Source organism: Apis laboriosa, unplaced genomic scaffold, assembly GCF_014066325.1.
Source record: "Apis laboriosa isolate Shangri-la unplaced genomic scaffold, ASM1406632v1 scaffold19_cov150, whole genome shotgun sequence".
In the NCBI taxonomy this organism is placed as follows: domain Eukaryota; kingdom Metazoa; phylum Arthropoda; class Insecta; order Hymenoptera; family Apidae; genus Apis; species Apis laboriosa.
The window spans coordinates 3,217,297-3,244,186 of record NW_025222278.1 but is presented as its reverse complement, the minus strand read 5'-3'; the positions used below and the strand labels follow the sequence as shown (position 1 = coordinate 3,244,186).

General features: G+C 32.3%; 1 protein-coding gene across 2 annotated transcripts in view; it reads left to right on the top strand.

Moving 5' to 3' along the window:
- The first annotated feature begins 5,060 nt into the window (after positions 1 to 5,060).
- LOC122712168 (protein TIS11) overlaps positions 5,061 to 26,890 on the top strand; it is a 33,021-nt gene continuing 11,191 nt past the window's right edge. For both annotated transcript variants that reach the window (XM_043931583.1, XM_043931582.1), the window contains exon 1: positions 5,061 to 5,763. In XM_043931583.1, coding sequence (XP_043787518.1) covers positions 5,704 to 5,763 — 60 coding nt within the window. In that variant the 5' untranslated portion in view covers positions 5,061 to 5,703. The remainder of the gene's footprint in view (positions 5,764 to 26,890) is intronic.

The window sequence follows — 26,890 nt, the reverse complement described above, 5'->3', positions numbered from 1 at the left end:
TTTCTTCGCTCGACATTTTTTTCCTTCCTTTTTTTATTTTAATTAAAAACAAGATGCTATAAATAAACGATAAAATATATCGATATAATCGAAGATCTAATCAATTTCGATTTAACTGAACGAATGGTACACCATCACCATTTAGATGGATGAGTTTGTTCGCAAACTCGAGGATATCTCGTACGAATGAAATTTGCATGAAAAGAGACAGACAGTTTCCTCGAGTTGTTGAACCAGTGTAAATAAAAATGCGCGGAAGCAAGGAACGAGCAACTGGAACAAAAATCCATGGTGGAAAGTTTCGAAAGTGTTGGTGAAGACGTGTCGGTCGATGGTGAAAGAGAGAGAAAGAGATGGAGAGGAAGAGAGACGTCTCGTTACCGCGATTAAAGACAGGATACGGTAACAAAAGAGAGGCAGGAAAGAAAAGGAAAAGTTAGCCAAGTGTCCAGCAGATGTACATACGTTCATACATGTATATAGGCATTATTATTGGAGTGCACGAGGAAAGACACACGGGTGTACACGTGGTAAACAGAAGCCTGGTGCACACGGGGTCGGTTGCCCTTTCTTTCATCAAGGCCCGAGTCCTTCGTCTTTTCAGTGAACGGTGAACAACTCGGGGACAAATCGCGTACGTCGAGGATACGAATACCGTTACATCGGTTAAAAATGTGTGCATTTTTTCCATCCACGATGACGTGAAATAACTTTTGTTTCTGACCTTTGTTGCCGGAGAAATAATTTCACCCTTTTAATCTATATAGAAAAATATAATAGAAACAGTAACAGAAACGAAATATTTCATAATTTTATTATTTAAAAATATATATTTGAAATATATATGTATTGAAAATGTGGCATTAAGAGCGAGTAGTTGAACGCATTGAAAGATTTGCTTCTCCCTTTTAGAAAAGAGCTACTGACTGAGAAGAGAGGAGAGAAGGATGGTTGAGATGAGAGTGTGCCGGCTAATAAGAAAATGCCATGCTGAAAATGTCACACGCTGAGCAGCGTGACGTCACGCTACAACTCGTTTCTACTCGTTTTTATGCTTCTGCTGTGTCGTCAAAACATCGGCTGAGAAACGAAAATCCAAAAGGCAAATCCAGAACTGTTTATCAACAATGTAAACGTAAATCATTTGCCACACATTTCTCGAAATATTTTGTACAATCTATTTGCATGATATACACTTTAAAATTAAACGATCGATATATATATATTTAAAATTAATAATTATTTTTTTTAGTCTTTCAAAGCGACTTAGAAGTTTTATAAGTTCGTATCTTTTGTAAGAAATAGAAAAAAATTATTTTAAATTTTAGCAGAAATTATAATAATAATGATAAATTTTATCTTTTAATACACCGTATTTATGATATATTACGTAATATACATAATATGAGTACGTAATATAATCTTTGTTATGTTAAAACGCGAGATTTTTATAAAATCATGTATTTACATATAGTAAAAGTATCGCACGATCGGAATAAAAGGATATTAGAAAAATAGAACAATGTATCGAACAATCGAATAATAATCTTTCTGATATTCATATTTTTTATTGTAAACTCCTTAACCTTCTATATAATATTCTTATTCATATCTTATTAGTTTTATTCGTGTCACAAATTACTGAATACATATATATAATTATTAATGTTTCTAATTTTTCAATCGTAAAATTATATAATATTAAGATACAGAGATAGAAAATCGTTTTGGCAAAAGAGAAAATTATTTTAAAATTAAAATAAAATTAGTACAATAGGATACGATATTATTGATTTTTATTTTAAATAATTATTTGTTATAAATAACTTATGTTATAAATATTTGTATAAAACAACAATGCTTATAATAATAGATTATCGTATCTCTGGGTTGACATTCAGGAAAATTATTCAGGAACAAAGTAAACGGGAACCAATTTTTGCAAAATTATTCGCAACTATAATGCCAACGTATCAATCGTAGGAGGAAGTGACATTTTATAAAAGAAAAGCCGGAAGTGAAGTCGTTCAAGGAATAAGCAAGCTAATTTTAAAAAGATTCAATATCAAATACCACAAAAAGATTTAAATAAGGATTTAAGGATTTATTTTTATAAATCTTTTAAATGAAAAACTATTTAAAAACTATTTTATTTTTCTTGCTCATTATCACAATAAATTATAATTATAAATAAATTTCTCGAAATTTATATTTTTTTCAAAAAATATATATTTGATAAATTAAAAAAAAGAAATTATATTAATAAATTGAAATTAAAATAAAAATTAGAATTGATATATTACTCGTTTCGATATATAATATTACATATTGGTTTCAAACTATTCAAAACGTTCTTAAATAAATATGATACGATATCAAATATCAAATTTGATATTTATATATATTGATAATTATATATATCTAATCCATATCATTTTATAAAACAAAATCATAATATTCGCGTTAATTCACTAAAAATCGAATTGATACGATTGCTTTCATCATTTATCACTGTAATAAAAATCCCTGTATCTTTTCATCCGATCATAATCGTCGTATAATAATCATAGTTTGAGAGTAGCCTGGAAGTCAGGCCTTGTTTAATTAGAGGGTGTCACAGTTTTCCTCGTGACATACGGGCCGATGAGGGTCTCTTCGCGATAGAATTGTAATAGGGAGAAGGAGGGTTAATGTTTTCAACCCCAAACAGATTCTCATGAAGCTATATATATAACAACTAATGGGAGTCAGTTTTCGTTATGGTGGTCTAACTAACATATAGATATCAGTCTGGACATGCGGGCTCTTTGTGAGATATACTAACAAATACATACATGTCCTATGAACGAATTAAAATCTCTATTTCGATTGTAAATCATATCATATAAGTTGTACCGCTTGGGAATGAAAGGAATATACGAGATTAATTTTATAGGTATGGTATTCTCTTTTTTTGATTCATGAAATGAATCAAAAATGTATATATTATTATTAACTTTTTTTAGTTTGAAAATATTTCGTAGTATTTTTTTTCTTTTTTTGTTACTAGAATATTAAATAAAATCTATTTAAATAAAAATCTTTATAAGATTAATATATTATCATTTTTGTTTTTATTCTTACTTTTCAAAGTTGTTTGTTCATCATGTAATAAGTAATTAACATTTCATCTTTAGCTGATAATGAAATTTTTATTAGAACTAGTAGTTTTATGTAGATAACGCAACGATATGAACAGTAAATAAAAGAAGTAAATAGAAGAAACAAAGTCAACATATGATAATAAATAGCAATAAATAAGTAATCTCAAATCTTTTCAGAATTTTAAAAAATTGACGACATTGAAAAAAAAATTGAAATGATGGAATCATTATGTTTTAATTTGATATTTTTTGTTTCTAGAAATCTTATTATTAAAAACAAAAAAAATTATTTTAAATATTTCTTGTAAATTCTCATTATTCGATGATAAATCCTATTTTATATATATTATTATATAATGTTATATATATTATTCAATGTTATGATTTAATTATCTATTAAAATACATTTAAAAAACATTGTGTTGTTATTCTAATTTATAATGTTTATAATTAATAAAGATGAATTACATTAATAAAGATGAATTCATCTTTTATAATTATAATTGATGTAATATTTTATTTTTTTTTAATGAGATTATCTTTTGAAAATTTATAATATAAATATATACATTATCTCTATAAAAAAAATTCTTTGCACGAGCTATTTGTCTGAATTTTACGAATTTTTTATTAGCATGAATCGCCATATAGCATTGTTACGACACATCAAGATCGGTATATTATCGAATGCTAACAATACGTGGACAGTGGTTATTTACAATCTACGACTTACATCGTGCATGAATAGAAGCTCAATTTCATTCATGCGACTCTTCTCAGTATTCTATCGCGCGACTACATTCGAGCTATCCGATCACACTGCATTGAATACCGCAAGTAAAGTAGTTACATCGTCTTTTTAGAACGTCCACGTAATGTTCGATTATCTTTTCGCTATATTTAATGCATACTGAAAAATTTTATTAAAGTATCTTGCATAAATTATTATATAATCTAACCTAAATTTTCATACTTTAATACAACGATACAATTTTACGATAAAATTTTTTTTATTGAATTCAAACAATTTCAATTGTTAAATTGTATTAATACGAATTAAAGAAAAATTCATTTAATACGTGTGAAAAGTGAATTTAAATTGTAAACATTATTTATAGAAAATTAGATTTACATTTTATATTATAATTATAAAGAAATAAATAATTTTACAAGAAATATTTTTATTTTAGTTTAATTTGTTACTTTTATTAAGAAATAAAATATTCTATTATTATAATTTTCATTATACAATGTATAATTTAATTAAATTCATAAATAATTATGTATTTTTCATTCATTTTCAATCTTGAAATGTGTGTAAAATTAGGCGCCAATATCTTTAATATTCTTACGAGATAAGTACATGTGATAACAGCATAATAATATGTTTTTAAAAATATGTTTTTTAAACAATAAATCTTATACCTGCGTGATAAAGTAATTTAATGAAAAATCATTTGAAAATAAAACAATTTAAAACACATATTTTCAAAGATTATTTCCAACCTATCATTATTGTTATAAAGATATCATATCAGATATATATTTATATAGTATATGTAATTATTCGTATTTTTTAGACATCGTTGGTTTGATTGAAACATTTTACGATAAGAAGAGCAATACTTGATAAATGTTTTGAGTAGAGATCATTTTAAAAATAATTATTGACTGATAGACATTCGGTTATTGGCTATTTCGAAACTACCCCACATTTCCACCAATGAGAAAGAAGAGGGTGAAAAGGGATGAAAGCGATTCGAAAATGTGTGGACCAAGGGGTTGCTGGTACCGGCAGAACGAGAGAGAGATGTTTTGTACGATTGGCTTGAGAAGTTGGCGCAGTTGCCAAATCTCCACACGCAGTGGGGATGAGTTGGTAGTGACGCGCAATCTGATTGGCGGAACTCGCGGTGCCGCCTTTCGAGTCTCACGGACTGTCGCGCGGTCACACGGATCCTCAGTTCGCATTCGGAGGCCCTGCGAGCTACATCTCTTTGAGAAGGAAAAGAAAGAGTCGACGGGAGCTTTCAAGTTTCCCCCTCCACGGGATCCGCGGCAAAGATTCTTCGATCCGAAAAAGTGCCAAGTTTCTCTCGCACGTACTCTCTCTGTCATCGGTATATACATATACACATATACGTAATCGTCTTTCGTTTTCACGGTGATCTCTACACGTGACAAGCTGAGCATCGAAGAGGCTCGAAGGCAAGAGAGCGGCGTGCTTGCTCGATGCGAGAGGAGATATATTTCGTTTATTCGATCGTTTGAATTGGTTGATTTCGCGAATCTGATTCGCGTCCTTGTTGATCTCCTCGTACGCTTGAGAGAATCGAAACGGGTGTGCTTCCAATGTAAATCTACAAGAGCGTATCGTCGGAGTGGCAGTTTTTGTGTTATCGAAGTTGGTATACGTATTACCGCGGTTTTTTCACGATTATCACGTACGCTGTTCTGCTCTGAAGAAGAAAGAAAAGAAGAAAAACAAGGCTTAGCCACAGCCGGATCGCAACTACGTTAAAACTAGCTCCAGTGTGTTTTTGTGCGAAATCGAGAGAACATGTCGACTGCCGTCATGAGCACCCCTATGTTCGACTGTAGCAGCGAGCACATATTTAAGGTAAGATTTTTTTTCATTTGTCACACGATCGTTTCGTGTTCCGTCTTTTTCATGTCTTCGTTATTTTTCCTTTTTTCGAACGTTCAATGTTGTCAAAGCATAGAGCAAAGCAATACGATACGAGAATATATCATATTTAGCAGAGGTTTACATTGTATTTATTATGTATATTACAAAAAATTCTTTCGATAATTTTGATAGTTAAAACTTGATAGCGAATTAGGTTATGTTTAACGTGTTTATTTCATCGATATTTCACATTATTCTACAATTTTTATTAAGATTATACTATCGTATGTTTTCTATCGTTTCGAAGAATCGAGAAATGATAAGCGGCAGATTCTAGATATAAAGATGGCTTCTTAGCACGTGGCACCGCGAATACCGACAAATTCTCTATGTATAGTGTAATTCCGCTCACGTTGAATTATTCTCTCGTGGCCGTTGTAATATTCACTGGTACTCGGTGGTACCGTGGCGCAAACATTTGTGCAACGGTGTTGGTACTACGTATTCTGTTCCGACTGCTACGGTCTATTGCACTGCCGGACAAATATGGAATGGAACGGATAGAAATGGTGTACAGAGGATTTGTGTGGTTAGGATGTGTAGCAAATCACGGCCGGGCATTACGGAATTGTGCAAATAAATTATATGAAAACTCAATTTAATTGGATAGGCATGATAGTACAGATTGTTATGGTAAAAGTATTTATTTTGGCGCGCAACGAAATAAGCGATATATTATTTTCGATCGCATTGCTTTCTTCGACGATTATTTGCTTCCAATGAATTTTCTCCTTTAAATTATCTTCGTTTATCTTCTTTCTCTGTCTGTTCAACATTTAATCTTGTTTTTCAAATTAGTTTTTGCGAAAATTGAGCAAAATATTCAAAATTTTTAATCTTGATTTTTTTTTTATGAAAAATAAAAAACTTGAATATTTTATAAATAAATATTTTAAAATTTTTCTTCTATTTCTTCTAATATAATTTTTACTAAATATAATGTATATATGTAATAACATATATAATACGCTATTGATTAGACGTCAAGTTTGTACGAAAACAAATTCGAACTTTACTTTGTACACAAATTAGGAATCGTCCTCATTGTTGTCGTTGTAAATATCCTTCGTTTGACAAACTTAGTATCTGTTGCCTTTTGTGTTCGACTTTTGAAGCTCGATATACGAACATGTAAACTCCTATCGTAGATGTGTGTGCGTATACTCGGTTTCGCGTGTGATTGATCGATTGTCTGTTTTTTGCAGCTGCTATAGTTCGTTCGAACTTGTGACGACCTGATTGTTTCAAATCGAACCTCGTACCATCGTGTTTTCATGTTTTTCCGTTTTCAGCGATTCTCACTCACTTAGAAATTTGCGTTTCACTTTTATCGCTGTTGAACTTTACGCTTTCTTTTAATGAATAGATTTATGGATGAAGATACGTTATCTAATATATCGTCTGTTCGATGGATGATTTTTGTTTTTTACTAGTTGTATAATTGAAGTTGATTCGAGTTTAATAATAATAAAAATAACTTCTTATTTTTCATATTTTGTTGTGAAATAACAAGCATTGTGAATAACAAGCTTTTATTTTTATTTTTGATACAAATATGTGAATTGATCTTTTTTTTTCTCTCTCTTTAATAATTTGTACTGGTAAATTATTTTTTTTACATTAATATTGAATATTTTACAAATCGTATATTATTTAAATAGTATTTATTTAAAATTTTTTATGTCAATTACTTATGATACACTTTAACTTAAATAAATTTTTTCTTCGTGATATATACTTGTTTTTCAAGACAAATACATATAAGATATATGCTCCGTGACTATTCAAAGTATTCAGAAAAATAAAATTATCAATCAGGGTTCAAAAATAAAAACAATCCAATACAACGTATAATATACAACGTATTTGATTAAATACGTTGAATATTAATGATATAATTGTGACATTTGAGTTTAATAATTTTTAATTAATTCGAATTAATTAATTAATTAATTTAAAATAGGCAAATTTTTTTAGAAATATAATAAATTTATCTTTATATATCATCTTTTAATAATTTTAAAAATAAAAAATAATATTTTTTCTTAATCATATTATTAAGTTTTTTATCATATAAATAATATTTATTTCTGCTATTTGCAGTCCAGAGATCAAATCAATAAAAAAATAGCGCTGATAAATAATTTTAAAAACATTTAGTTTTGTAATGTTATCGAATGCAAATGACAAGTTGTTACAAAACTTTACATAGATTTATATAGATTTAATTTTATATAGATTTGATAATTTTGATAAATTTTATCCAAATATATTATTGCTCGCTGTATATTTCACTTTATGTACCAGTTTTTAGAAATCGTATTTCGCATATATTTTTTAATGTAATGTTCGTACGACACATAAATACATGTTCTATAAACATGTGTTTTCTTTATTTTGCAATTTTCACTGAATATTTCAATAAAATTGTATTATATCTAATTATATCTAATGATATTCTTTAATTTGAATACAAATGCCTTTTGTTTATTGTTACGAGAAAAATTATTAGCAAATAAATTTATTTATATTTCTATGTATTCCCTTCGTATGTATTATTGCCAATCTAATTCGATGATAAGAAACATGGCGGACATGTTGCGGTTTTTCTTCTCGATTAACGATTTATTTCATAGTTGCGTTCCTACGCGTGATGTAATTTCTTCATGACGAGTAGGAAGATTCCACTGTATAATTTTCTTTCTATCAAATTTGAATTTGAAATTTATAATCCATCAGATTTATTTGAATTCGAAATCGTTTTAACGTTCATTTATTTGTTTCGTTAGGATTTCGTTAAGATGTTCAACTGTATTTCCGTTCCATTCGTTTCATTTTATACGTCATTTTCTATGTATTCTATCCTATACGAAATAATTTATACAAAGTATTTTAAAGTTCGATTAAAAAAAAGGATCACACTCGAAGAGATAATGATATTTTTATCAAATTATGAATATAATTAGAATAAAATATTGGAAATTTAAAATAATTATAATAATTAAAAGATTTTAACATTTAATTTTTTGCATAGATCGAATTATAATTTAACGAATATCATTTAATCAAAATTATTCCTCGTCAATTGATAAAACATATGTAGTAAATAATTTGAATCATTTATACGATTTTTGATTACTTTTTGATGATACAATTTATATATATTTCAAATTCTATTTCTATATCGATATTTTACATCATCATGTTTTACGTTATTACATCATTGACAGATTCTTTAAAAAAAATGGCATAATATAAATAAATTAAAACGGAATACTTGAAAAAAGAAAGTAAATTGAAAAAAATAATTAGTTATTATTTAATCACGCATAATATGTCAAAATTGATATATCAAAATTATGATATTTTACATTTCAACGAAAGAAAAATATTCCGTTACGAAAGTATCATAAATCATTGCGTACATTGTAATTAATTATATTTTCGTTTCGTACACAATTCACGTATTCACTATTTTATTTCATTCTATTACATACCAAGCTCCATTTTTCTTCTCTTCCATTAACTATAGTAATTCGAATGGCACCACAATCTGTTCCACTTGATCAGGATTGAAACGCGTATACTAGATCCTATCGAGCATCGAGAATTCATTTAAGCGGTGGAGAATGAACATAAACCGTGGACAATTGATCGAACGAAAAGCAAAGGAACACGTGGGCGAGCGTATTCGCGGGTAAAAATATCGCGATCGTTCTATAAATTGTTTCCTTGGTGAATCAAGCCTCCATTCATTTATTCGTAGCCAAGTCCCGACTTTAACTAGCTTACTTCGATCACGATTGGCCCGGATAAACCAGAGAGTACGGATGCCTAGTTGCTTCGAATTACCTTCGACGTACATGTATACAGGGTGTTCTAGTTTTTCCATTGAATTTTTTAACGTTATATGGGCGAAGAGAAAAAACCAATGTTATGTAAACACAGGTCGTCAAAGTTTTTATTCAAAGTTGTAAGAAAAATCGACGATACTTCGGTTCAAATTCGCGTCGAATGTGTTATCATTATGTATGGAACACTTTGAAATTGAAATGTATCCAACCTAAAAATTAATAATTCGTGATGAATCGATAGTTGAATTTTCTATCATTATCGTTATCATATTTTTTATTAAGAATAAATATTTTGTAACTCGTGTTATATTTTCATCTTTATTTATTAAATTTAATATTTTTGTTATCAAATTCAGATTTTTTATAATAATATAAAAAAATATTTTTTGTATAAAAAAATTTTTTTTATATAAAAAAATTGTGTGATTGCTTTTTTTATTTTATTGAGAAATAATAATAATAAAACGAATTAGATCGCTCCGATATTCGACTAAAAGAGATATAATTGTCAAACTATTTTTTATTTAAATCGTTCTTTCAAATGCGAAGCTACGATAATATTACGTTATTCAAAAATTGGAAGTATCATTTTTTAAATTTAGAATTATTTAGAATTTGTATTTATAAATGTTAAACAAATTTCTTCGAAGAAATTTTCATTCAAAGAATCAAACATTCTTATGTAATAGTATATAATTTTAAAATAAAATTAAATATTTCTTAATGTATTGGAGTTGGAAACATTATGTCAAGCTCGGTGATCAAAGAATTTGAAACCGAAAACATGTCCTTCACATTTTTCTTATTATCATCGCATTATTTTTGATGGAGAGAGAGAGAAGGGAATTGCGAGGCGTCATATTGTTTACGCGCCACGTCCGCTGTAATTGTGTACGTTTTATCGTGACTTCTTTTTTTTCTTCTTTTTCTTTTTTTTTTTTTTTTTTTTTTTTTCCAACTATGCCACAACTCGTAACTTTCCTCGGCAATTTCTCCTCACCGATTTCGAAACTCGTTCGATCTGGTCCGAGCCTTTCGACTTTCGTGGTCGATGACCATCTGAGGCGCCATACTGAAATTTCGACTTTGAACTATTTAGATAATCGGTTCGTTCGATTGTTTTTTTCCTTCCTCTGGCTATCGCTGTATGATGCAGAAAAGAAGAAAATTATCTGAAAATATTACCAAGATATAATCTTCTGTCACATATCTGGATGGCCATAAATTTTTGTATTCCACCCTTGAAGCGCATAAATTATCTAGTTCTAAAAATTCTTTTTGTTTTTTACTATATACACAGATTTTTTTCTAGAGTTTTCTAGAGTTTTCGTGATTACATTTTTTCAGAATTGTGATCATGATGAATCATACGTATTATAAAATCAACAATGTCTTTAGGAAAAAATTTGAATGTTTTGATAAATAAAAAATAAAGTAGATTTTTCAAAAAATAACCATCAAAATCGTAAATAATGGAAAAAGAAACTTCCAGAATAATTTAATAATTAATATGAGTATATATATATATATTATAATTCAAGTCATAAAAAATCATTGAAAAAGTGAAGTAACGAAGTATTGAAAGTCAGAAATAACGTTTTGGTAAATTTATGATTTTAAATTTAATAAATTTATGATAAGAATTTGAAAAGAAATTAGTAAAAATATAATAAAATCAACCATTTTTTAATGATTTACAATTTACTGCATCGCTATCTCGCTGACATCGTATTATATACGATAGTGGATTGAATTTCAAATTTTTAAGATATTTTTTTTTTTTCAATTAATTTAAAAAGTTGATATAAAAAGTGATTTTGTAGATCGATACAAGTTGTGCTTTTTTTTCGTTACGCTCACTTATTCGAAATCGGAAAATAAAGAAAAAACACTTTCTATTTGAAAACAAGGAAGTGAGAATTTTGGAGAAAGAAAAAAGATCGTATTCCTATATAATTCACACGTGAGTCAACGTCTCGCATAAACACGGATACGATATTCAAGCATAAACCTCGGCCAGTCCGTACAAATCTAATAAACATGCGTGTAACGTTAGAAACTTCAAAGAAGTTGTTTGCCATAGAATACCAAGAACTACAATAGTCTCATCTTATTCCGGACATGTAACTTTGTTTCTTATTTCCTCTTGGCCGTTAGGACGAAATTTATTCGAATATCGTCGAGCCAGGTTCCGAGCAACGAGACGTTAAATAGACGGAAGTATAAAATATATGTATGCAGGGTGTGTCACAGAGGTCAGGCAGAAAGTTAGGTATAAGTTCTCTATGTATTAAAACAAGAAAAGAAATTTGATATGATCAACCGTTGCAAAAATATTTAATCTTATTGTTAAATATTCATAATTTAATTTTTTTTTTTTTTGTATTTTCTTTCCGATACTTTTTCTACGAGTGATTTTTAATATTTTCGAGTATAGAACAATTCATTAATTAAAATCCATTTGAATTATTATAATAAATAATAATAAAATCTACCATGTTTTGTTGTATTTCCTATATTTATAATGTGGACGCAATTTATTATATTTTTTCAGCTTTTTTTTATCTATCGAGATAAATAGAGTAGTGTAGGTTTTTTTTTTTTTTGTCTATCCTCTATACTTATCTTTTGAATCTATTGAAATTTTATTTACGAAGTCATGTAAAAATACCATTATGTATACAAATCTAATAGAAACAAAGTACTTCATTATGGATGCTTGTGCAAATATTTACCTTCATTCCGATATCCTTCAACGAGTTCGATAATCTATGACAAGATGAGTTTATACGTGCATTGAATCTCACAAGAGATACTTCACGTTCGAACATCTATTTTTAATTTATTTTTTCACTTGTTTCGAAGAAGCATAGAACTTGTATAACGATCATTAAGATTTTTCCAATCTTTTATAAACGATTATTTAATATCTTTCGATCAACAAATTAGAACGATAGAAAAGATTCTATCTTTTTCTATATTTTCAAATGATATTATATACGATTTTTTTTTTACTAAGAAGAATTATTTTAGATACTTTAGATAAGGCAAATTCAACGCAACGCGTCGAAGAAAATAGATCGACAGGGAAATCTGATTTGGCATTTGCACCTAAATTATTTATTTATTTATACGTGAAAGGATAGAAGGGACGAAAACTGGTTGGAAAAGGCTGATTCGAATCGATGATCGGGAATCACGTCGAAAGATGCAATCGAGTATACGATGCTTAACTCAACTCCCCAGCCGGAATCGTTCGGTCTGGATTTTTCTGAAAGTGGAAACCTCGCCCGAAGCGAGCAACGTGTCCGATGCTGCGTCCCGCCAGCAACACCAGCGACAAAAAGCGGTTCAGCAAATGCACTCGTAAAGCCGCAAGCAACGCAGGAACCTGTTGCTTCGGATTTACCAGTGAACGAGATCGAACAGAGGAAAAGTGTGGGAGCGAGCGAGAGGGAACGTGGTTGGCGATGGGAGGGGGATGGGAGTAAGCAAGTGGAAGGAGAAGGCTAGACAAGGGACGGGAACCGTGTAGAGAACGGTAGAGACGACCGAAAGCGAGACGAGGATGAACGATCGAGGAAAGGCGGGAGAGGGGGGGGGGGTTCGAGCAGCGATGCTCGAACGAAACAAATGGAGAAAAAGTGGAAAAATGGGAATGAGATAAAGAGTAGAAAACAGGATGGGAGTGAGAGAGAATAGTGGCGTGCATAGAAATGGAAATGGGCGAATAAGAAAGGTGAAACGAAAGGGAGATGGAGAATGGGCGAGTGAAGGAGAGAGAAGGGAAGAAAGGGAGAAACGATTCTTTGTGGCCGGTTTCTATGTAGGCTCGAGTATAGTGCGCCGAGCCAGTGCCGTACACATGGTTATCGTGATCATATTTATCGTGCAGTTGTCTCCTTTTACGAATTTCCCATATTTTTCAAAAGGAATTTTGTCATTTGTGGATAGGAAGATGCGTTTATTCGTTTTTTCAAACGGATTCGCGAGTGAAATATTTCTTTTCGTTCAATTTACAATGATTATATTATCAAATCGTTTTTTCAAATTGAACGAGACAGTGACAGTTGGATATAATTTATCGAATATAGACACGTGAAGACTAAAAAAATTAATATAAATATAAATTAATATACATTATATTTATATTTCCACGTTTTTTTATTTCTTGAGAGAAAAATTAACATTTGCTGTTTCTCTTTTTGCAAAAAAGATTTTGTAAAAGATCTATCATTAATTAGGATTATTATATTATGAGGAGGTATAAAACGGAACGCGTTCTAAACGCGATTTAATCGGCGTTGTCGCGTTATATACGGTTTAATTACAAATTCTTTTAATAATTAGAAAGTGAAACTCTACTTTGCTTTACTTTTCTTTTTAAGATTTTTATTAGACTTTTATTTTAGAATTTATATATATATATATTGCAAATTCTTCGATTAATTGAGGAAAACTATATTAAACGGTATTATACAGTTTAATCGTAAAAGGAATTGTTTTGTAGATATTCGATTGTTCGCGGAGCAGTTTTGTGATAGCACAAAAACATTGTTACTTTTTGCTTCGTAATGTTGCATATCACTTATAACAGTCCATTGCCTGTTCATTTTATGGAGTCCACGTGTATCTTGTTATTCGGTTTAAAGCCCGTGTAATCTTATATTAAAATAGGAGCAAAAACTAGTATGTAATTCTTTTTGAGACTGTGGTATCAAAGTTGTTGCAATTGTTCTGTCTAAGAAACTATTTTTCAAACACCTTTCTAATTTATAGTAAAATATATATCGACACTAACACTGGAATTATCAATCGTATAACTGATTAATTTCACTTTTTTAGAAACATATAATTTTAATTTTCATGATAATCATTATTTATCTGTGCTTTTGCAGAAATTTAAATAATTATACTTGATACAGAAATGATCGCTTCGTTTTTTGTGCGGTTCGTATTTTTATTTTTATAAGCGGAAAGATTATTTTTATTCGCAATTCATATTTATTTTAATAAATTTATAATAAATTTTTAATAAATTTTAAAAAACAAGAAAAATTAGAAACATTTCATCTTCAATAGATAAATAATATTAATAATAAATGATTGATGATTCTGATGTAAACGAATTCAATTTTTCCTCATTGAGTTATAATTTTTAAATTTGTTTTAATCTTGTTAAATTATCAAATCTATCGATATCGAATGTTTCAGATTCTTGTTGTATTTCGTAATTTTCTTATTTACTACAAAGCAGACGATTTCATACGAAATTCAATTCTACGTGTTTGTATAAAGAAGAGAGACGATCGTAAAAAAATTGAAAAAAAAAAATGTTAGAGAAGAATACACTTTATTAACGGAACTTTTTTCAATAACGGAATCGATAATTAGAGCCAAAAAAACGAACCGGTTGGTTCTAAATGAAATGTGTACGATTTAACCGCGAGGAACCGGTGAGATCGGTCGAGTGGTTTTTACGGTGGTGGAACGCCATTGAGAGAATTTCTCATATTCTTGAAAAGAAACTCGGTGGACAAAAGGGTGGCTGGGGTGGGTGAACAGGAAGGGGCTTCTGGTTGTTCGTGCACCTTGCTCTCTCTCTCTCTCTCTCTCTCTCTCTCTCTCTCTCTCTCTCTCTCTCTCTCTCTGCGTCGAAACCAGATGACCGAGGTTGCACAGAAAATATTTCATCATGTTTCGCCGCGTGTCATGTGTTCTTTGCGCTAAGAAATGCCTTGAACATGAAAATCAATTTTATTAAAAGGTTATCTCATTGAACTATCGCTTGTGCTCGACCGTCTATCGACCGTGTATGCAAATGCACATCGTGGAATTGCAACTCATTATAGAAGAATTTAAAGCGATACGATGTCATATTTTTTTTTTTTTTTTTTTTTGAACTTGATCTCTTTCCACTTATCCCCCTGCATATACGATATTTTTCAACTTATATCAGAAATCGAACGGTTTGATCTCTTTATTAGCGGGGGATTATGATAGGGTTGTGAAATGTGAACAGCGTTTTTTTTTTCACACGAACATTTGAAATTTCATGCTGCCAATCTTTTACGCGTAACTGACTTACACCGATTGGCTTCTTAGTCATCTATTTACCAGGTGCGCCTACCCTTTTTTGCTCGTTTATCAGAACGGATTCACCGATTACACTTCGAGGTCTTCGGTTGTCCTTCCTTGTTCGCGCTGTGCTCCTATATATTTCTCGAAAAAGAATCTGATACCTGCATCAAAGAACCGAGATTATGATAATTTTTCTAGAAAAATTCTAAGCATCGCTGGAAATCTTATGCAAATTTCGTTTATTACGTTACGAAAACCGAATCGGGATAATAGAATTTTCGTAATTTTCGTCTAATATTGTATTTAAAAAAAAAAATTAATTACTACATAATAGAAGAATGGCAAAAAAAAAAGAGAAGAAGAAGAAGAAAGAAAATTGAAATTACACGCTGGAGACGAATGATTTCTCCGAACAGATGGTGTATCCTCTTTTTATTCTTTTATCAGACGGAGATTGAACCGTGTCTGCCTTTTGCGGTTCTCCTCGCAAAAAGTGCGAGACGTTGGAAAAATGTTCCCATATTCCTGAAAAGAAACTGGATACACAAAAGCGTGGAAGGAAGGCGTAGAACGAGGGTGCACCACCGGTGTGCACCTTGCTTTTCTTCTTCGCAACGCTTTTGCGTTTCCAAACCTAAAGGTTGTCTCACACGTGGAGAAAAAAAAAGCGAGAGTGCCAAGCGATATTTTCTATGGGACTCCCTGCCCTCTCTCGATTTCACTTTCACGCTTGATTTACTCGTACTCCCTCCCCTCCGCCTTTCCACAATTAAAAACATTCGACTTTCCACGTCGAAATCTATCGAAAAAGATTATTCGATTGCCAACGTTTCTGTTTTCTTTCGTTTTCGATGGTTAACAATCCGAGAACGAGAGAATTTTCGTGTTAGTGGATCGTATCGTGGATTTAAAAAGAGATATCCATCGGTTGAGAATTTTATTGTTTTAGAAAGTGGCGCGGATCCGATGAAAGCAGACGACGAGCTCTTCGACGAGCTCTTGTAATAATCCTGATCGTTCCAATCCAAACTTCGATCGAAATATTTGATCCTCAACTTTCCATCTATCGCGTATCTTATTCCAAATCTTCTTCAAATCCGTTCTCGAATCTGTTCTGCTTTGTTTTTTTTTCCCCCTTTTGGTTTCGCGGTGGCGTGGAAAAATCCAAGAAGCTCGCTATTTTCTAACTAGGCGTCGAAGGAAACGTAAATCGAGCGCGGAAGATCAACGTTGTATTACTGATCGGCTGAAGAAACGGCGTTTTGCGGCCTATCCAAACTTCGATCGAAATATTTGATCCTCAACTTTCCATCTATCGCGTATCTTATTCCAAATCTTCTCCAAATCCGTTCTCGAATCTGTTCTGCTTTGTTTTTTTTTCCCCCTTTTGGTTTCGCGGTGGCGTGGAAAAATCCAAGAAGCTCGCTATTTTCTAACTAGGCGTCGAACGAAACGCAAATCGAGCGCGGAAGATTAACGTTGTATTGCGATCGGCTGAAGAAACGGCGTTTTGCGGCCTATCTTTTAATAACGCGGTATCGACACGGTTGTACGGAAAGTGGGGGAGAGGAGTAAGACGGATAAAGAGAGAAAGAGGAAAAATGTTGTTCTGTAACTGTGATCGGAGCGAGAGACTGTGGAAGAAAGGCGTGTCGGTCGAGCGTGCAGGCGTTGCATTACTAAAACATTATACTCGGAACACGAACCTTGTTGAGAAAGGTAGGAATAGTGATTAGCAGCGGAGCTGTATAAGTATTCTGCGTGCATCGGACAGCTATTTCGAATGAGATATTGTGTTGTGTTCCGCTGCGTGACCGGAATAATGAATTCATCGTTAATGACTTGTTATTTTCTTCTCTCTTTTTTCTCTCCTCTCCTCTTTTTTTTTCACCTCCCCGCTTCCTTTTTTCTTTCTTTCTTTCTTTCTTTTTTTTTTTTTTTTTTTTTTTTTTTTCTTCACTGAACGATCAATTAATCGTTAACGATGAAATGGAAAACTGGCACGGTGGAACGACTGCGATTTAAAAAACGAAAACAAACGTGAAAGTTGGAGCTCGTAACCGTGACGCGTGAAATAGGCCGTCGAAAGAAAAATCGCGATCGAATTTTTATATTTGTCGTCGTATCGAAAATCAAGTATTATCTAACGATTAGAATTGGATAATTTCATTCGTCGCAAAACTTGATAAAAGAATAAATCGAACGTCCCATTTCGACCATTTTCTTTCGTTTTGTCATTATAATTATTATCGAATACTTAACAAAGTATTATACTTAACTTTATACCTAAGATCAAGGTTGGAACGAATAAACGAATTTCAATAGCCGAATTAGCTGTAAAGCTGGATTCGTTTCACACAAGTTTCTCTACAAGTTCTTCCACAAGTTGATCGATTTGGCTTAAGAAAAAAAAAAAAAAATAAAAGTCCACGTGGTTCTAAAGCGCGCGATAGACAGTGGTACTTTCTGCACGGGTGAACTCGTTAGTTGCATTAAGTAAATCTTCTTTCTTTTATCTTTTCAACAATGTTATAGGCTTCCGGTGTAATTTATCCCCGGTATATAACCCTGATTGTTGCTTGAGTAACTTTACCTTATTATGGTTATTCAGGTCGCTAACCACGTTCCAAGTTTTTACTTTCGTAATGAATCAGTCGCTGCCTTTTGTCTCGCCGTTGTTAACTAAATCACGCTGAAAGTATGATCGGTGTTTCTTTTCATTACCGCTTGTCGCTTATTTTCAACCTTTTGTAAACGTCTTCTCCGCGTAATTCGTTTCCATTCGGAAAATCATACCGAGTTATTTACGACTTGCTTATTCTTCCTATTATGCCTAACAATGGAAATGATAATCGTTACGGATGATTGGTTTTTCGTGGATGGTATGCAGCGACGGACAGTACATAAGAATAAACGACCTTTCTTTTCATCCTGTAACTGCATATCGATCCCTTTTATCGTTATAATTTCTACAACTTTATCATATATATATATATATATATATTATGTGAATATCGATTATCGATATTATAAATTCGAAATCATAAATTTCTCTCTCTTCGAAATTGAACGATTGAAGAAAGAAATGGTTATTTGGAAAGAATGATCAGATAAATACGCGTCAATATCGTATCTTGGATCGATGGAATAATTTTTAACGCGACGGCCGTGTACAGGAAACGATATTTGCATATACACGTTGGTTCGGTCGGGGCTCGAAGAATTTGCTATCCTCGCGTTGCCGTAAATCCGCAATTATGGCGTTTATGATACAATAGAGAGATACGCGCGCATCTCCCCGTTATGGAATTCATTAAGTGACGTAGGGGTAGGTTGGACGAAAATGGACTCGAAGGATGCGCAACGTTGTTAACGAGCAATCGATAAGATATTCCGCACGCGAACCACCTTCTCCGACTCCTTTTGGCCACGATTCCTCTATTTTCGCTAATCGCCGCTTCTAGAAACGCCGACGCGCATATAAATCGCTGCGAATTCGTACATAAACGTTTTTTTTAGTATTTCGATGTTGCGTCGCGTCGCGTGAAAGTTGCAGACATTCTTTACTATTCTGCTTTTTAACTATTCTCCAGTTACGAAATTATTTCGTTTCGTTCCATTTTTTTTCTTTTATATTTTATATATATTTTATATATATTTTATATAATTGATATGGAATTAATTTGTGATTTTAAAATTCAGATACATTGCGATTTCTTTCTTTTCTTTTTTTTTTCTTTTGACGAGTACTCGTGGTACGCTTCTTCGAATCGAGATTCGTCGATCGAATTCGAAAGGTGATATTTAAGAAATTTCAAGTTTCAAGGTATTTGCTCGTTTCAAATTCGTTCATAGTTCGTTTAATCGGGTTATCGAGAATTTCTATTAAAACGAATGCACGTGGAAAGTTTTTTCAAATTAAACTTGGAAATTCAACGTATACATATGTATTTTTCCATAATGTTCAATTCTTTTAATAATGTTATCTATCCATTGGCAATTTTTTGCAAATACACACGCTCGAATAATAATATACATTTCTCGAAGAAGAAGAAGAAGAAGAAGAAGAAGAAGAAGAAGCTTGGGAAAGAGTTTGAAATCGTTTTCATCGTTTCTTTTTTATTCGTTCGAGCATATATTTTTGAATAACGATATTTTCGAAAAATCGTATTTTCGATAATGGAAGAGCGAGTTAATGATTGGCGAAAAGGGGAACAGTGATGAAATTGAAAGTGGAACATATGGTTGGATCTGCTCTTCGTTGCTCTTTTTTTTTTTTTTTTCGTGAAAAGTATGCAGAAGGATGCACGGGGATGAGGAAAAAGCGGACGATGCAGAGAAAACAAAAGAAGAGGCGAGAAAACCGTAGCCTTTTTGCTCGGCCATGTGTGTGTACAGAAGATGCGCGCTTTTTACCAACACCGTATGCATCGTGGGGAGCACATGTGCTTTCTTAGCCTAGATGGGTTTTCTTCCACTCTTGCTGTGCCGCGTCTGTGCGCCTATCTTTTTAAACCGTCCTTTCAAGTACTTCCACGAAGTGAAAAATCGTGTCACTTCTAAGTAATATGGTTTTATTTTATTTCGAGTCGAAATTTCGAGAGAAACTAATTTTCCATAATTTTTATTTATTTATGAATAAATAAATAAATAAAATTTTTAAACTTTTACTTGAAACTTGAGAAGAACAATTAAAAATATTGACATATATGAATTAGCTAGTTTTGAAATGAAAAATCTTATCTTCCAAATATTTCATCTTTACTGCTCCAAATATTTCGAGATATTGGGACGAAACTGGTTCGCCAAGCGTAATTAAAATATTGGAAAGAGGAATGAGGCAAACGGTCACGAACCGAGGCTTAATTAAGAGGCAAGATTAAGTAAGTATATCCAGCCTATCTCGTGAAAATAACTCGGGTATTTAACGTGCGATTTTCCCAACGACGCGGCCATCTTCCATTCTCGTTAAGCGGGTAAATTTAAACGAGGGGCTGGTGGATGGTGGTGAAACCGGGCGAAAACGGAACGGGAGAATAGTAAAAACTAAAAAACGGCTACCCTGTATACACTCGCCACGTACGCGGTTGGCTGTGCGCGGCTGCACACTTGCTCTCTCGATCCACACGTGCATATCCAAGTTTCTTTATGCGGAGGAAAGTCTTCGTGCTGCTCGTGCAGCGATGCCTGAATCACGCGGCGTTGCGCCGAGTGCGCCACGCTCTCTCTCTCTCTCTCTCTCTCTCTCTCTCTCTCTCTCTCTCTCTCTCTCTCTCTCTCGCTCTCGCTCTCTGTTTTACGAGCATAACTCTGTATTTTCGTGTTCCACCACGGATGCATTTGGCGTGGCCCTTTGTTCTCCGTTCCGTGGACATCGTGATTTCATTCGTGATTTCATTCGTGATCCAACGTCCACCGTATATACGCGTCCTTCTCTCTCTCTCTCTCTCTCTCTCTCTCTCTCTCTCTCTCTCTCTCTCTCTCTCTCTCTCTCGTTTCGTCCGAGCTTTACCTCGTTTTACAGTTATGTTTATGGTATGGATAGTTTGTCGTTGCTGTCCACGATTTTTACTTCGTAAATCCTTCGCGCAAATAGCATTTCTATAGAGTTGGTTTCTAGAAACGTATCTTCTAAAAATTAGCATAAACAATTCTTGTTTTTATTGTTGTTAAGGGATCGCATATATGGTCGAAAATTTACAGTTTAATTTTTTATTTTATTTTATATATTTGGGTAAATATTTGATTTGCTTTTTTAGTTGGGCTTCGTTATTTAAATTTATATCTCATCGTTTTTATCATCGTTCGTTTTTAATTTCAATCGTCGAATCAGTAATATCAGTTCCTTATATTTTATTTATTTTTCATTAGAAAAAAAGGATACGTGATTCACTGTTTCGACTTTTCTCATTATAAATTCTAATAACCATTGTTCGTATTATAGAAGTATGTTTGTTATTGACAAATTCCATTACTGTCGTATTCTGCATACACAACATTTCATTATAATAAATAATGCATGCATTCGTATGCAAATATTATTGAAATTTTTCCTTCTTAAATATAATAAATTAAAACTTTGAATCTTCTTATTTATAAATGAATTTCGATTATTCGAGTTCATGGTATTTCTATCGTCGCTTTAGAATTTTATTGTTGGTCAAATAAATAATGAAATAGAAAAATTTGGCGAAATTTATTAGCTGTATATTATATTTTCTCGTCCATTCGAAATAATCGTCCGTTTAATCGCTATAACAATATCAAGAAGAATAGATATTGTGTGATAACGAGTTCTATCGTATGATACGTTTCATACAAAATTAATTTCATTTCTCATAAGTATCCACAATTCTTCGTGTCTCGAACCTATAAATCATTTCGTAATTCTTTCTTTCTTCGTAATTTCTGAAATTTTTAATTTTGGATCTAATATAGAGATTTGACTATATATAATATCATCGTAACTTTATAAATATAAATATAAATAATTTTGAAAAATCTTTTCAACTTATATATAATTATATAGTTCAAAGCGAGGAAGTTATTTTATTATATATGTAACAATTATAATAATAAAAATAAATTTCCTCCAGTAAGACGATAAAAAATCCCGATACATTATCACAGAGATTAAAATTAACTCGTTTTATTTTTACATTTTCTATCGTCATATTAGATTTTCTCTACGTATAAAACCATTTCCTTCCTCGCGAATTTAATAATCGACAAGTGTGCGCCCATCTACGCATTTTTCGAAACGATAAAAATTTAAATTACCAATTTAATTTTTCAAAGTAAAATTATATTTTTAATCGTACGTCGATTTTATTACTCCGTCTCTCGAGCTTCGGGTGTACACAAAGGAATGCAACGTGTAATTAGCCTTTGATCCCTTCAGATTATTAACCGGTGGTTAATTGCGGCAAAAATCATCGACTGATGGATTTTATTGGATTTAATTGCAAAGACAAAGTTGGAGTCTCCAAAAAAAAAAAAAAAACACGAGTTGAATGGTTTTATCGTAAATCGTTTCGAAAATATCGTACGATTTGTTTTTTGATTAAGGAAATCGATGATATTTTGTTATATCTTGTTCGCTTATCAATGACGATTTTTCAAGCCTTTTCGAGCGACCACACGTACTTTTCATCGCCATCACGCGAGATTTAATTTTCAATTAACGATAAATCGTAATCTATTCCTTCGGTTTCCTCTACCTCGTAATTAAATTTCTCTCAGAATAAAAAAAGATAAGATACTGTCGTGTAATAAATAATCCCAATGTAGCTATATCGTTGTAACTATCGTTCCATTACAATTTTCTTTTTTCTTATTTTTGCCTTAATACGCGAAAACTTTATGCCTCTCAAGTACGTATTTTCTTCTTAACTGTTCCTAAATCCTTTAAAACTGTTCCAAATCTTAAAAGCAAACGGTATTCCGAGACTTAATCACACTACGAGAAGCATTTACGGATTTAAAATATATTAGACTCGAGAAAAAATGCCAACAATCCGTTAAATTGCTTGATTCGGAACGGTAAGTATAGGCTTAAGCTGGAATTTGTATGCGTTGCTGTATCAGAAATCAGATAAGCTAAGCTTTGAACCGTAATTAGTAAGACAGATCTTATAGATCTCGGCAATCTTGCTGTGAGACCTGATGTCTCTTTAACTTTATTTTTAGTTTTCTGTTTAAAAAAGCAATTTTTTACAATTTGTAAATTGAAATGATCTTTGATCTTTCGCTCGTTTTACCCGCATTAAAATTAAAGATCATGTTATTACCATTAAAAAAAGGTGATAAATCTTAAGGAGAATTTTTAAAAAGGAATTTATAAAGGTACTCCCGATTCTCAACAAATACAATTAAGATCAACGATATATTTAAACGATGATTATAATTATCTCGATCGTATGCAAATGACCGTTCACCACGGTCTCTCACAATTTTCCATTTGTATTAACAATTTTAATTTTAAGTTTAGATTTTAAGTATTTTCTTTTTAATTCTGATTGCAAACAACAAATCAGCGTGTAATACACGGAATAATTTTTTTTCTTTTTTCTTTTCATTATCCCACATGATGAATTATCGCCACGAGTTTGAATGGTACATCGATTGTGGGCTAACGCGTTTCCTGAGTGGTTCGAGGCTGACTCGGATATAACCACGTAAAATATATAATATAAATCGTGGCTCGTACGCAACGAACGAACGACTGAACCGTGACTTGCCCTCGATACACGATGAATAATGTGTAGAACAGTTTTCTCGCCAATCGGAAAAATATCAACTAACTGACGTTGAACGGGTTCTTTTTCTTTTTCTTTTTCTTCTTCTTTTTCTTTTTCCGTTCCCTCTCCTTTTCGTTCGCCGTTTTCTCTGCGGTTACTCGAGGTGGGCGATGATGCAACGGTGATCTCTTTAGCGTTTAATGACGCATCCGTGAGACCATACTTGTTGCTCGTGCAGGTGAATAATAAACAACGAATAATACGTCGTTGTGTCTTGATCGTGTTCGTTGTTCTCTCTTCCTCTCCCTCCCTCCCTCCCCTCCTTTTTTTGGCGTAATAAAATAGGCGTGAGATTCCTGATCGTTTTAATTTCTTTTCCCTTCGGTGTTCCCATTGTAGAGAGGCAGATCGATGATAAAAAAAAAAGATGGAGGGGGGATAATTGAAGAAATAACCGGGGGATTTATTGTTAATTATATCGTAATTATAATTGAAAATTACGAGAAAAAGAATATAAATTGATTTTATAATTTTTATATAAATCGACCAAGAAGAAGACCGGTTAAGATTTTAATATATAATTATATTGTATTTTAAAACGCTTCTTCCTTGCAGAGAAATAAAAATATTAGAAGAGGTTTTAGCAATAAATTTTATTCCTCTTAGATACTAATCTAATAATTGTAAGACACATACATACACAAACACACACACACACACATCTATTTTATCCCGAAAAATTTGAATTTTATATTTTTACCTCTGTTAAATCGGTATGTACTATCTGTTAGATTTTATGATCGAATAAATTATGGAAATTAATCTTTTTTTTTTTTTTTTTTTTTAACGTTCGCTGATTTCTCCGTTCGATTCGTTCGTTCGCCCAATGTTTTCGCGGTCGGATTCTATTGGCGTGGAAAAGCAGGGGGGAAAAACGAGAAGGAAAAGTTGGAAACAATAGGTTGGCAGAAGTGTGAGTAGGCAACCACGTGGGTTGTGAAAACTGTTTAACTTTCTACCAGCGGTGAAACGTTACAAAAGGTTGATTCTGATAAAGCAAACACAATGGCGGTTATACACACAGGCGCAAAGAAAATACTGGACGCACGGTATGTAGTATTGAATTGTTTATTAGATCGCATCACCGAAGGAATAATTGCGTGGAATCGTTGCGGCAATTTCACCGGTTATCGAAGGCACAAAGGGTATTGTGCTTCGATTTATCGATGTACAGTGTCGTGCACAAATATCTGGCCATTTATCCAAGTGCGAGTGCATTTTTCTGTTTCTATAAATGGACATATTATTTTAATTACAAGTATATTTAATTTAAAAGTAAGTAATTCTTAAAAATTATAGTTGTTGTTGGTGATAATTCAACAGTGAAAAAACATTTATATTAAAAATACAAACTCGGACAAATTATATGCAATGTATTTTTTTTTGAAGAATGTAATTTCACTTTGCTCAATGTACGTAATAAGAAAAAAAAAAAAAGGAAAAGAAAATATGTAATCATAAATAGTAGGTATTGTTTTGCGTTTTGTGTCGGACTATAATCTTTTAGAATACAATTACTTTTAGATATCAATAAAATTTAAGCACAGATACATGAGAAATTATCGATCGTAAATACTAACTTGCTTTCAGTCTAGAAGATATAAAAGAAATTCATTAGTAAAATATATTACGAATTTTTACGTTTAAATATATTTTATTCGATAAGAATAAAATAAAATTCTACGGAACATTGATTGCTACGTGGCATTAATTAAAGTAGACATGGATCAGCTGAGAAAACAAACAACACTTTTCAAGCCACGGAAATTCAGTATTTATTCAGTTATTAATATTCGTTTTTCCTTACTTTTTAACGCTCACCTCGAGTTCTCGAATAATAATAACGACGAATCGAAATTTACATAACCAAAAAAAAAAAAAAAAGAAAAAAAAATATCCATCCACATTTAACTTCTCTCGCAGATAGATGAGAAGAAAGAGTGGGGATAGTGGGGATTTCCTAAAAGTTGGATTGGAAAGGGAGTGGGAGATCCTTGAGCGAAGGAACAATGTCGAGTATACTGGGAGGGGGGGGGGGTGGCGTGCTACGTAATAAAAAGTGTCATTGAACGTTGCTGGCTCGAGGAATCACGGAAAAGAGAAACAAGTGCAGCGAATCGACTGTTGAAAAGTTGAGATCCGGTTTTTGCACGGGCGTAGCCATCTTTTTCGCTCGGTATCAGGACTGAATCATACGTTAGTCATCGCGTTTTACAATCACTACACTGGCGAGCAGGCACGCACGGTGGTCACGTCGACGAAGGGAAAAAGCTGCGCACCGCGCTCTCGAAAGGGGCGACACGCTCTTCTGCGCCGGAAAACGAAACGTTCCTACGCTCTTGCCTCTCCTTACGCTCGCTTCTTTTCCCCATCCTGCCGAGCGCGGCTCGAAAACGCTCTTCGACCGTGTCTTTCCCTCGATCCTTCGATCGCGCGTGCGCAGTTTCTGCCATTTCCTATAGCTTAGTCTGCCCGATCATCTGCAACTCGTTTCCATCCTTCTCGTCTCTCGGCCCCTACCTTATACTCCATTCCAATCCAACGAAATACTCTTCCAACAAAATGGAATAGGACGATAAAATAGGAGATAATAATATTCGTAATTTTACTCATTATTTCTCGTTTATTTCCTACCTTTTTTTCTCCCTTGTATCAACCTTCCCTATTAAGCTTTAATGTGAAATACAATTAAATAGATAATAGATTAACCTATTTGATACGTAAACGCAATTTCTCATAGAATTAACGAGATGGATAGTTACGTTTCTATTCGTTAAATGCTCATTCATCGAAGAAATAATTAAATTCGATATTGTGAAATTT